At 44.4% G+C, this 13,635-nt stretch overlaps 1 protein-coding gene across 1 annotated transcript in view; it reads left to right on the forward strand.

Annotated features, from left to right (window-relative positions):
* The first annotated feature begins 448 nt into the window (after positions 1-448).
* Positions 449-13,635, forward strand: part of LOC140143368 (protein argonaute-2-like) — a 38,816-nt gene continuing 25,629 nt past the window's right edge. The window contains 5 exon segments of the mRNA XM_072165223.1: positions 449-594; positions 3,284-3,693; positions 4,688-4,869; positions 6,241-6,377; positions 7,193-7,327. Of these exon segments, the coding sequence (XP_072021324.1) occupies positions 567-594; positions 3,284-3,693; positions 4,688-4,869; positions 6,241-6,377; positions 7,193-7,327 (892 nt within the window). The 5' untranslated portion in view covers positions 449-566.

The following is a 13,635-nucleotide window of genomic DNA, read 5'->3' on the forward strand; positions in this document are numbered from 1 at the left end:
TCCTGAACAAATAACAATGGGGGAAAATGAGGCTCATCATTCTTTTGATCAGGTCAGCGGTTCAATAAAGTATAAATCAATACCACAGAATTAATTCTGTGATCCATACAGACAATTTGATCAAAGAGCTACAAAGGTGCCAATCAATGGTCAAGGCTCATTGTCTTCGATCCTCACGCAGATCACGTAAAATATAAAAGACTTGGTCCAGGACTATCGGGTAAAGGAAACGACAATAAAAGTTCATACGATCGCCTAATTTGACAGGAAAAAATGGCATATCAAAAATAAGATTTGATTCTTATTTTGCTTAACGATTATATAATTTACCGAGATAAAGATAGCCACCCATCTTAATTTTCTTAGACACAAAATTGAAAATATAACACAAGGACTCAGAATCTTGGTCAAGTCTAACCTACCAATTACCCAGAAGCCATTGCGACAGTACAGCCATTTTAGTTCACTGCGTTGTTTTCCTTTACGGGAAAATACCACCGATAGAATGTATTTTCACAGAAATTGACCCTTTTCCACCGATATACGGGAAAAATCTGGATACTACGATGTATCAACCACCACATCTCCCATATGGTATGTACAAAATAGTCTGTACTTCTTTGTAATTGTGGTAAAAAGATGGAGTTTGGGGTCAAAACAAACCGGCTGCCGGCTTTTCACCTTGTTCTAAACGCGACCTTCGATTGGAATGATAAATTTTATTCCTTTGTTTTAACGTTTGTGTTGAACATCTGCCAATTATTTGTATTATTATTAAATGGTGAAGCTCATACCTAATTGTACGTAGTTTTAAAATGTCTAAAATTAAAGACGTTGTTTTGAAGAGAATGGAATCGCTGAGTGCGATCGTACGATATTTTTTTGACTGGGAACGCCCGTGCCGTGGGCTCGTATTTGGCACCAGTGTTTCACTTTCGATTCCCGATAAATGCGAATTACAAGCTTTTCTAAATAGCATTTCCTTCTTATCACAACTCATATATCATGATCATGGTAAATAAGTTAATTTAGTACCGTAATATAAATTGTAATTTAAGTCCAAATACTGCAAGCTGATCAGCAAGATCAAGAAGATGCAATGCATTGCAAGAGAGGAGATGAAAAATGGTGAGTGTGCGGTTAGTCATCCTGTTGGATTGGAATTGGATTGATGATGCTGACATGCTTCAATCAAAGTGAGATGATTAGATGATTGAATGATGAATATGGATGCTGTGTACTTTTATAATCTAAAATATAGAACAAATTTAAGTTTATTTTTAATAATTATTTATTGCATTGAATTTTTAGGTTTGCAACAATCATTTCTGTTTCTTGTGCTGGCATAAATTATCCGCAAAGAAAATATGATAAATCAAATGTTGCACACCATCCGCCATTTTAGAATTTTTTTTAGGCCCTTTACAATTAATTCTTAGTTTCCTGTTTCCCGCCCGCGTCCAAAGTAGAGAATTGCAAAATATTTAATTATTTTATTTTTATTTTGGATTTTCTCTTTTAAAATAACTTTTAATGACTTCCATTTGCTACTTTCTGACTTGGCTCATATCAACTATAATGATGAATAAACAAGGAACATAACTGTACCATTACTTATGTATAAAATCAAACATAGTTGTAAAATAATTAAATGCATGTTCCTTGTCAAAACGAGTTGATGTAGGTTGCGACATCTTGTTTTAAAATAAAGAAAATAATAGATAATTAATAATTAATAATTAAAAGTCGCCTCGTCCCTTGTTTTCAACCATGAAACCGGAAACTAAGGATCAATTGTGAAGGGCCTTACCCAGGTACAAAAATTTATGGCCATGTTTTTGATAATTTTTTTTACAAACTAGATTCTCTTGGTCGGGCTGACGTCACAAAAAAGGGGAAATAGCCTTGTAAAACCAGTGTGCGCATGTGCAGCGCATGTGCAGTTCCCCTTTCTCGAGCTGGTTGCTATACGTGCGCTTGTGCAAAGGGGACGAAGGGGACAATGTTCCCGGATGTCCGACCGAGTGAATCACTTAAGTTAGAGCCGGTTAGGGTGGAGAGAGAGTCTTTCTTTGATTTTTTTTGTCGGTGCAATCATTGTAAATTTAATACAGCTACAGGGAATATCAAAGATTTTCTGTTCAAGTTATTGAAGTACATCGCCACCGGTACTATAACGGTAATCCAATAAGCCCAATCGGCATTGGAAGTTTGCAATGCATTGTAGGACAGTTTTTGCAGTTTTGGGACACTTTGTCCTTTGACCTTTCAAAAAATTCAGAAATATTGGGCTTTTGTACGAACAAAATATAATCTAAAATGTTTTACAATATTTAAAAAAAAAAATTAGTATTTTATAAATTAATTATTTGGTATTTTTAATGATCAAAATTATGACAATAATAAGAAAATTAATAATAATTACGTCAATTTTCCCGATATGTCAGAGGTCAAAGTGTCCCAAAACTGCTCTCAAAAACCGGAAGTTAGAATGGCGATTCGGCTTATTACCGGTACTTTCATGTTTGCTATATAATTTATCCACTTGCTCCAATGAAAAATGCAGCAATTTGAATTTTGATGAAGTTTAGGGTGTTCTAGTTGGCAAAGCACTGCCACTGTCTCCTACAATGTAAGGCCACATAAAATTAAAAATTCGTTTCACGTCCACACCTTTTTGGAAAGTGAGGAGGGAGGAGGGAGGTTTTTTTTTTTTTTTCCCCTAAATTGACAAAATACAGCAGTTTTCACGTAAAATTGACATTGCTATCAGCTTTCAGCATCTGCCAGGGAAACGATGAGGCCCTTTTTATTTTAAGATTATGAGGGGTTAGACCCCTTAGAGTTCCACAAAACACTTGCAAGTGAATCATGCCTACTAATAAACTTGTTTATCAGCATTAGCATTATACTAAAGTATTAAAACTTACAATTTAATATGAAAATTGAAAAATAAAAAAAATATGGACTGATCCAAGAAAGTGAGGAGGGAGGTGGACGCGAAACGAATTAATTTTTTTATTTGGCCTAAGTTGAATTTTGTGTTTTATCCTCCTAAATTTATATTTATTTTGATTCAAAATTAAGGTCTGGTCATAAATTATTTGGCTTCCCTTTTTGATTTTGGTAACAATAAATCTAGGAAAAATGATTTTAAAAAATTCACTTTAAAAAAAAGGCAAGTTATTGTGAATGAGGAATATGAGTGTGGAATGTAAAGTTCTGGTCTATAAATTCAAGTATCTACAGATTATAACTATTTTTCCTCTTTTCATTATTGCAGGGTTCCCTGTTACACCGCAGCCGCCTCTGCAGCGGCCGCAGATGCCGCCCATCCAGCCACCCATTCAGCCACCTCAACACCAACCACCACCGCCCCAACCTGGGATCCCTAGTGGCCCACCACAACCTCACCTGGAGCAGGCCATCTTGCCAAGACGACCTGGCACAGGCAAAGAGGGACGGCCCATCACTCTCAGGGCCAATCACTTCAGGATTGCTATGCCTTTAGAGGACATTCATCATTATGATGTGAATATTATGCCAGACAAATGCCCACGTAGAGTGAACAGAGAGGTTATAGAAACACTGGTGAAACACTCGACACCAAAGATATTTACAAATCAATTACCTGTGTTTGATGGAAGGAAAAACTTGTACAGTAGAGAGCAGCTGCCCATTGGCAAAGAAAGGGTAAGGTTTCTAGTATTTGTTTGTTTGTTTGATGTATGTTTGTTTGTTAACATGTAATTGTTTCTTTGTTAACATGTATGTGTTGTTTTTTTGGTTAAGATGTATTTGTGATGCGATCAAGCAAAATGAGTCTGATGTCGATCAAAATCAAAATTCAGTTTTAAAATTCATTACATACGCCATTATCAGAGGTTTATTTTGCTGCAACCCCATATAGTTTGATATACGGTTCCAGAGATATGGCCATTTTTAGTGTTGCTCAGAACAATAAAATACAAAGGAAGTTGAATACTATTATAGGATATATATCTCAAAATCAATATTCCCGACATCCGACCCATTTTGCTTGATCGCATCACATTTGTTTCTAATTCTATGTTAAAATTTATTAAGTTAAAACATTATTTAGTTATATTTTTCTTTAAATATTTTCTTAAATTGTTGATTAGACAATAACTGCGCACTATCTATTTTGAGGTCATTGTGGAAAATTGCACTGTGCGCTTATTGTCATTCATTACCGCCATATCTGATATTTTGAACAAATCAAAATGGCATTAATGTTATTTCATGCTATAAAACGCTGTTAAACAGTTTTAATTATTGTTATAACCTACCCTACCAATGACAGAAGCGCGACAGCAACGTGTGGGCGTGTGTGTTGCATGTGGGGTGTGTGTGACAGTGTGAGTCATTGTGAGTTATTAATGACCGCGCAATAAGTGTGCGATCAGGCAATCAATATCTTTTGATTGGATCACATGCTTCGCATTATTATTATTATTTTTATAATTTTTTTTATTAAAATTTTTATTTCGTTAATTTGTTATTATTTTCTTCATGAAGTTTAATTTGTAACACTTCAAAATCATTCTAATTTTATGGCTTCATTGGATCGTACATGTATAACGTGTGCATTAGAGTATGTTTACTTGGAAGTTGAACCCGTCTGAATATTCAGTTATTTGTAATGGCTTTTCTATTTATGCTACAGGTGGAGATAGAGGTAATATTGCCAGGGGAGGCCAAAGAGAGGACTTTCAAAGTATCTATCAAATGGGTAGCAAGGGTCAGCTTAAAAGCATTAGACCAAGCCTTAGAAGGACGGCTTAGCCTCATTCCATATGATTCCATTCAGGCACTTGATGTTGTCATGAGGCATTTACCATCAATGACGTAAGTGTGTAACAGCGACTTTGTTCATGGGAGCTTCTGTTTTGGAGAACCTAACTTTGCTAAATTTGCATTAATAAAAACATACAATGTATTTTTTTCTGTCGCATGATTCAACCTGTTCAGCAGTTGAATTGAATGAATATCTATAGGATGTGCATGTAATAGGAATATAATATCTGCAATTTTGTTAGAAAAGTAAATAGCAGGTTTGGTGATCAAGGAATACAGGAACATCATTAATTCTGTACACTTAGCCCCACAGCAGCAGATAGGTGTATCCCATCATGCTCTGCAGTACCACAGTAGAACTGCACATGCCATAGAAAGTGTACACAAAATCCCTCACTTCAACTTTCAATAACTCGCTTATATCAGGGGAGTTAACACTTTTGTTTGAAAAAATATGATCTCCAAAGCTTTGTGAAACTATCATAGCTCTCAATATCTAAACCGCTCTTACTTATGTTTTGCATGTATTTGCTATGGAGCAAGCAGATGCATGATGGGATGCTCCCTTCAGCTGCTGTGACTTAGCCCAGTGACATTCGTACATTTATGTTAGAAACCTTACACCTTCGGTAATGATGTAAGCCTAATTTGTTACATTTGGATATTTTCCCTCCAAAGTGTCTGAAAATGAATACCTTTGAAATTGCAGACTTTTTTTGCATCCAAATGTCACACACAATTAGTGCAATTGTGATTTTGGCCTAAGCAGCTTGTAAGGTAGGGACTGAGTCCCGGAAATTCTAGTCCCGCCCGGGTAGCCTAGTACCCGGGCAGGAAATCCATGCCCGGATACCAAATTCAAAAAAAAAAATTTTTTTTTTTTTTTAAGTTATTTATTTTTTCGGCTTTGTAGTGTCCCTAGACCTAGAACTAAAGGATCATTCATTCATGAAAAAAAAAAAAAAAATTGCATGATGTTTTGTGTTTTTAATATGAAAATTGATATTTTGTATTCATGTCATACTCTATTAATGATATCAAAATGCATTGAATTTGAATGCATTTTGATATCATTAATAGAGTATGACATGAATACAAATTATCAATTTTCATATTAAAACACAAAACATCATGCAATTTTTTCTCTTTTTTTTTTCATTTTCTGTTACCTCGGGTACCCGCCCGAAAAATAAACGGGTACCGGGGCACGAAATTACCCGAAAATCCCAACCCTAGAAGCTTACATGATTTTAGCAAAATGCATACAATGTTCTAAAGAACTTCAAATGAATTGAATTTGATTGTTCTTCATTTGGTGGAGGAAGCAAACTTAGCATGAGGTTACCAAACAAACCATTGAAAGAATTGATACCAGAAGATACCAGTTTATGTACATCATTGATGAATCTCCTTTTCTTTCAGGTATACACCGGTAGGGAGATCGTTCTTTTCCGCTCCAGAAAATTATTTCCACCCGCTGGGTGGAGGACGCGAAGTGTGGTTTGGTTTCCACCAGAGCGTCAGACCCACAATGTGGAAGATGATGCTTAATATTGATGGTAAGTTAGCTATATAAATTAATTTTAATAATTCTTCAAAAAAAGACAAGATAGAAATTAAATGTAATTTAAAAATAGTTTGTCAAAATATGTGTAGCTTGATATTCCGCCATGGGAAATTATGCTCTAAAATTCAGGACTACACTAGCTTCCAGAGAAGTGCAGCACTCTCTTGGTCTGATTGACGCACTTACCCTGTTAATGAGAAACATATGCCGGGCTTTGATGAGCCCCGCTCTGCACCGATCGCTTCTATGACTTTGATATGTAATCGACCAATCAGATTACCTGTCTGTTGTTGTGATTGTCAGGCAATTGAATTAGCTAATCAGAACCCACGTATGTGTTAAAGCAAATAAGCAATATTGTAACATTTGCTGAGGAGGATGCCCTCAGTATTTTTTGAAAATTCTGTATTTTACGCGATTATAATGTACTTTATTAACCTTACATAGCCTGTAAAAATCAAGACTTTAGGTGCTGTAGTTTTGTCAAAATCTGAGATTTTGAATAAATTGCAGGAACCGTCGTTTAATTATTACGATGGAAATATTAGTCGAACATGTACATGATGTTCATGACACAGTATGTACATGGCGTGCACTAGCCGTGCAGGACAGTCATACACACATCAAGGGATCGTGCCGTAGCACGACAGACAGAGCAAGACAGTAAAAGTTAATGTTTTATGGAAAAGAAATACTAATCTATTTTGTATGGAAATGTTGCAACATGGCTTTAATTATAAGTTATTCTTTTCTGCCAGCAAGTGTATTGTAGTGACTAATCTGGATCATAATGTTTTTTTCTTTTAGTGTCTGCAACTGCCTTCTACAAAGCCCAACCTGTCATAGACTTTCTGTGCGAGGTGCTGGAGATCCAAAACATCAACGAACAGCGGCGACCGCTTACCGACTCCCAGAGGGTCAAATTCACCAAAGAGATCAAAGGTTGGCATAGTTATTTTTTGTATCTTGGTGGGAAATGACCAGCATTATGTGGGCCGCAAATGGCGCACGGTCATTTCGAGGTCATCAAGGGTCTTTAATATATCGTCGAGTTTGACAGACTGCCGAATATTAATTTGTGTCTTTGTGAAATTCATGTTACATGTGGCTTTAGACCCATAGTTCAGCATAGCAATTATTTAACTGTGCCCAGCGTGATAAGTGAGCGAAAGAGGGCGGCATTACAGGATTAGTTAGTAGTGTAGTGACGCACAGTCAATGCCCTGTTTCTTAATTCAAGAGAATTCATGCGTAACAGTAATTTAACAAAGAGACAAATCGATATTAGTCTGTCTGCCAAACTAATAATAATAATTATGTATCAGGCAAGTTGTAATAAAGTTGTGCCTTGCCCAAGTGCCAAGACTCAGTACACCGGTCGATCTTACCGTTTCCGATGTTGATTAAGATACTTCTTGCATCGATCCCGAGATGCGGAAAAAACCAATAGTCATTTTGTCCCACATAAATGAATAAATAACAAAACCCCCGATCCCCGAGTGGACTCACCCATTCGGTGACGTCACACACGATAATCATCCTTATCCTCCTTGGTTTCTAGATGAGATAGGCGTGTGGATTTTTCTTTACCAACGCTAAGTATCATTACGAACCAAAGGATCTAGATATACAGTTTGTTTGTTACACTGAGGTAAAAACCAACCAGTATAGTCGCTAGGGAGATAGTTTTGACGACATTTTTTCGCTAGAAAAGTGACAAAACGATCCAAAAACTTAGCTTGTATGTGTGGCTCCGTTCATATACGGGACACACGTTTTCAAATAGCCGCCCTTAGGGCGCCATTTTATTTTTGTTCTCACGTAAAACAACTATAGCAGACTAGTAAGTTACAATAGATGTTTGTACAGTACTGTGTATACATGTATGGTGAGTGATTATCGCTATGTTTATGGTGTGCTCTATCGTTATATCTTTCAGTACGCGTCTGATGACGAGTTACTGCTAAGAGTTCGGTGGGTTTCCGAAGGGACCAGCCTGACAAATCTTCCCCAAAAGGTTTTCAGTTTTTCATCCCTTTGTATATATATATTTATATCATACCACTACATCAGCGTCAGCCACTGTGCGTGTGGGTCTGTTTATTGGGCTTGAGCTTGTGTTCGGGGGTAGTGCTGTACGCTCCCGATTACTACAATGTCTAGGCCTTGTCAATCATGCCCTTCCTTGTGCCAGAGTGGGACCCGCATCCACTCTGCTACTCCCACAGGGATTGCTCTAAATCAAATAAGTGTGCTTCCTTTTGCATAGGCTTATCGGACATCCACTTCGGGGATTTAGAAAGTAGCGCTCGTTTAGGTCTTCGACACAGACAGAAGACGAAGACTAAGAAACAGAAGCCTACAGGTAAGATTGATATGGTAGGTACTAGCGCCGCCGGCAAGGGCCACGCTAAGGTAACCTCTGGGGCTCCGGTCCCGGGCAAGCAGGCGGACCCTCCGGGGACTGCTAGCGAGCCCGAAGGCCTAGCAGCCAGCGAAAGCACTGACTTAACGTCTAAGCTAGTAGCAGGCAGCAGGGCGGTACTTGCCCTAACAGGCGAGTACCAGTCTACCAGTGAGATCTCTAGCGAGCTTCTTGCAGGTGGACACCCGTCTATTGCTGGCGAAACGAGCGGGTCTAGCACCCGCGAAGTAGCCGGCGGCGGACAGTATGCCAAGGTACCCGGGCTTGCCTGGGTTGAATCCTAGCATACAGCGTGCAGCGGACTTGCCTCGGCCGGTCTGTAGCACGCAGCGTGCCAGTGGAACCCGGGCTTGCCTGGGTTGATCCACGACACGCAGCACGCCTTTCGTTCCCCGCAAGGGTCGAATGAAAACGTGCATGGGTTTAGCAGAGACGATACCGGGGCTAGCGCTTCAGGTGTAGTCTTAGCAGAACCAACTGGGGTTGTCACACGGCAGCGTTCCATGGTGGGACCGCCGAGTGATTCCCTGGGCCTTGGAATGGCTGCCGCTGTCCTCCGGGACTGGCTAGCGGCTATACCGGGGTTGGGCTCGCAGTCTCTCACGGGACAGCGACCCAAGTGCAAACAGTGGCAGCTACCGAGACGAGCTACGGCTTGACTTCAGTGGTAGCCACTATGCACGCCCCCATAGCTGCCGTGAGTGGTCCGCCACACACAGCGACCTTGGGCGAGGCTCAAGAGGTTAGGGTAGGTAGTTTGAACAGCCTGGCTGATCAACAACCCACTTATGTCCTCGAGAGCCAGCAGAGCGTGGGTGATCCATTACAGTCAATGGGTCAATTACCCTCTTATGATCGATCACTATCTATTCAGCGGAGCATGGCTCCATTGATTGATACTGCCTATTCAGGTAGCGAGGTGACTGATCGAGGGTATACACGCTCAGCTACCCGTGATACTAGGCAAGCTCCTTTTAGCCAAGGGACAGCCAGTATAGCGGGGTACCCATACACACGGCTTGATCCTCTAGCGGGGAACGCTCTGAGGCATGGGTACAGTGGTACGCAGCCGGGAGCCCTACCGGGCACCTCACGCTACAACCACGCAGGTACCGCAGTACTCGTCCTGGTTACCACAGTCTCTGTGGCAACAGGGGGAGGCGGTACTGGTACTGCCGTTCCATGGGGTTTCCCTGGTGGCGGATCCTTTCAGGGTCAGCTACCAACAGGGTATGCCCGTGGTATCCGCCGCAGGGTGGTTTCTTCCACGGTCTACCACCGTGGCAAGCGCCGCCTACCGTTGGGCAAGCAGTACCACCAGTTGTTACCCAACCCGGCGGCGAGTGGCTAACCCTGATACAGCTCAGGGTAGGCCGCACACTGCTATGGCTAGGGCGACAGCAGCGAGAGCGTCATGGATCCCGGGTGCTATAGCTAGCATCTCGGGGTCTAGCGGGGTACTCCCTCTTCTGCTGGTGTTCAGTTGGCTAGCCACACGGTGGCGACACCTCCCTGTCCACCTTCAGATGCCCGTCGTCAGATCTCTTCCTCATCAGAGAGTGAGTCAGAGTCTGAAGGCGAGGGAAAGGAGTCGGAAGATGAAACCAGTAGCGACTCACAGTCTGATGAGACTGTGCAGCTAGCTTCAGGTATCCTTCCCCGCTTCCCGTGAGGAACTCGCTAGCAATGGTCTGCCTGCGGACACCGCTGAGGTGATGAGCCGTGTGGCCCAAGGTTTGGGCCTGGCTTTCTCTCAGGAGGAGTCCGTTCAGGAGGACCAGGGCATCTTTTCAGTAGGATGCCCAGCTAGCGCGTCCACACAAGGGTCGCCCGCACTTGCATTCCCGGCGGACCTCAAGGGTAGGTTTCGTAGGGCTGTCAGGCTCGCTGGAGCTTCGACGCCTGCGTGCTTGCACGCTTCCACTGCGTGTTTTCGCAGGAGGACTCTGAAACCTACCTCAGGGTCCCTGACATGGATCCAGACGTTGCCAAGCGCCTGCCGCTGGCGGCCAAGGCGCCGGGTCGTTCTCCCCCAGTGGGAGGAGGAGCTAAAGCTCATCGATAAGCGAGCACGCCGCTTATCAGAGTCTCTAGCGTCGCTACCACGCTTGCCGAGCACCTCGGTAGGAAGGTAGCGAACCACCACGGGCAACGCCGGAACTCTTCCGCGAGGTTAATCTGTTAGCGGTGCGAACAGCTAACCGCAACGAGAGTTCTATGGGCCTAGCCCGGAGGATGTCATCTCGCCGCCGGAGAATGCCTGTCTGTCCCTCCAGTCAACTTACGGCTCCGACTTTGCTGATGCAATGAAGAAGTCAGACTCGGTGGGACAGGGGCTACTCTTTGGACAGGCCTTGTGCGCTACGGTAGAGGACCGTGCAAAGAAGGCCACCAATGAGAGCACTCTGAAGAAGTCGGAGGCTGCCCTGACCAAGGGGAAGGGCAGTAAGGCGAAGAAGAAGCACAAGAAGAAAAAGTCTTCTAAGCGCTTCTTCAGCGCCAGCTCCGGCTTCAGCAGGACGCCAGCACACACAGACTACACCCGAGCCGAGGCTACTCCAGCACCTCCCAAGAAAACTGGGAAGCGCAAGAGTAGTGCTGGACCAGATGGCAAGCCCCCTAAGAAGAGCCGTTCTTCTAAGGGTGGCAAACCAGATCGGTCCTGAGGGCACGGCGGTCGACAGTCCATGCCGGCAGGCCTTGGACTTCCACAGGGATTCCCCTGTGGGCGGCCAGCTGTGACATTACGCCCAGAGATGGCATGCCATCTCACCGGGCGCCTGGGTATTGTCAGTGGTCAGTGGGGGTTACAGGCTGGAATTTACCAGCCACCCCTCGTGCGCCTGCACGATTCAGAGGTCCACGGTAGTGCCGCCAGACGGCCCCAGCGTCGGGCACTACTGTCAGAGGTCACTCAGCTTCTCACGAAGCAAGCGATTGTCCCGGTCTACCCCCTTTCACCAAGGGGTTTTGGAGCACGCTTTTTCTGGCTCCAAAGAAGACCGGCGACTGAGGCCCATTCTGAACCTCAAGCCGTTGAACGAGTTCAGCAGGCCCAAGAGGTTCAGAATGGAGACTCGCTTGGTGCTAGCCTGCCCCATCAAGGGTATGTGGGCGGCATCGCTAGATCTCTCGGACGCATATCTGCATGTCCCGATCGCACCTCAAGATCAGAGGATTTCTACGCTTCAAGGTACAGGGTCAAACTTACCAGTTTCGATGCCTGCCATTCGCTTGTCCACCTCCCCAGAGTGTTTACACTCCTGGTCAGGGCGGTGGCAGCGTACCTGAAGCGCAGGGGAGTCAACATGTGTTGCTACCTGGACGATTGGTTCATTTACGGACGCACCCGCTGGAGACACAGTGTCTCGTGGAGTTAGTAGTCCGGACGGTGCGGGACCTGGGATTTCTGATCAACGTCAAGAAATCCAACCTGGTCCCGACGCGAGAGACACCACTATTCTTAGGGGCCCAGATCAACCTCAAGGAGGGATCGCGGTGCCCTCACCGAGAGGGTGACGAACATGGCGAGGTGTTCCCGACTCTTGGCCGAGTCAGAGGGGCACCCGCTGTGGCATGGATGAAGGTTTTGGGCCTTATGGCCAGTATGGTAGACCTCGTGCCGCACTGCCGCTTTCACATGAGGCCTATACAACCACACCTTCTAGCCTTTTACAGGCCCAGTCGTCACCCAATATCCCTCGCGGTTCCGATGTCGGAGATCGCGCGAGAGGAACTCTGGTGGTGGACCCATCAGCCCAATTTGACTCAAGGTGTCAGGTTTCCTGCACCAGCGGTGCGCCACGTAGTGACGACCGGCCACGCGTCAAAAAGCTGGGCTGGGGGGCCACATCCACGGGACTCAGTCTCGGGCCTATGGTCGGCCACGGAGACGGAGTTCCATATCAACCTTCTCGAACTTTGGGCAGTGGAGAGAACTCTCCAGCATTTCGAGAAGGTGATCGTGGATCTCATATCGTTGTCCAAACAGACAACACAACCGTGGTGGCCTACCCAACAGACGAGGGGGCACCAGGTCACCACGGTTATGCCTGCACGCACCACGCCTGATAGGGTGGTGCAAGGCCAGGCAGATTACGTTGAGAGCGATGCACATAGCGGAGTCACCAACATCCTCGCGGACGATCTGTCACGAGGAAAGGTGTCGGGACCTACAGAATGGTCCCTTGCTCCGCAGGTCGCCCAGACGATCTTCGAGGTGATGTACCACCCCTCGATAGATTTGTTCGCATCTCATCGAAATCATCAGCTGCCGGTGTATTGCTCAAGGGTCGCAGACCCACAGGCATTCGCCGTGGGCGCTCTGTCCGTAGACTGGGAGGAATGACTGCTTACGCTTTCCCCGATCTCACTGCTCGCAAGGGTGGTGACCAAGATCGGGAGGAGGATTGCAACGTCATTCTGATAGCACCGTTCTGGCGAAACACCTGTGGTTTCGACCGATGGTGGATCTACTAGCGGCTCAGCCGCGAGTACTCCCGAGTTACCAAATCTACTCCGGATGCCCGGAGGAGAGGTACCAAGTCTACCACTAGAGCACCTGCAGTTAGCTGCATGGCCCTTATCAGGGAACGTCTCTTGGCGGAGGGAGGCTTTTCATCAGAAGCTGCTTCTCTCATCGCCGGGGTAGACGCGAGTCTACCCTCCGTGCGTATAGTCAGCGTTTGGCTCCCTACTACGCGTGGTGCGATGAGAGAATACATCTCCACTAGAGCCCCTGTGCCTCTAGTGGCAGATTTTCTGACAGAAAAGTTCAGGTCAGGACTTCAGCAGGCAACGATAGCCAACTATAAGTCAGCCATTC

This window comes from Amphiura filiformis, unplaced genomic scaffold (genome assembly GCF_039555335.1).
Source record: "Amphiura filiformis unplaced genomic scaffold, Afil_fr2py scaffold_21, whole genome shotgun sequence".
Lineage (NCBI taxonomy): Eukaryota > Metazoa > Echinodermata > Ophiuroidea > Amphilepidida > Amphiuridae > Amphiura > Amphiura filiformis.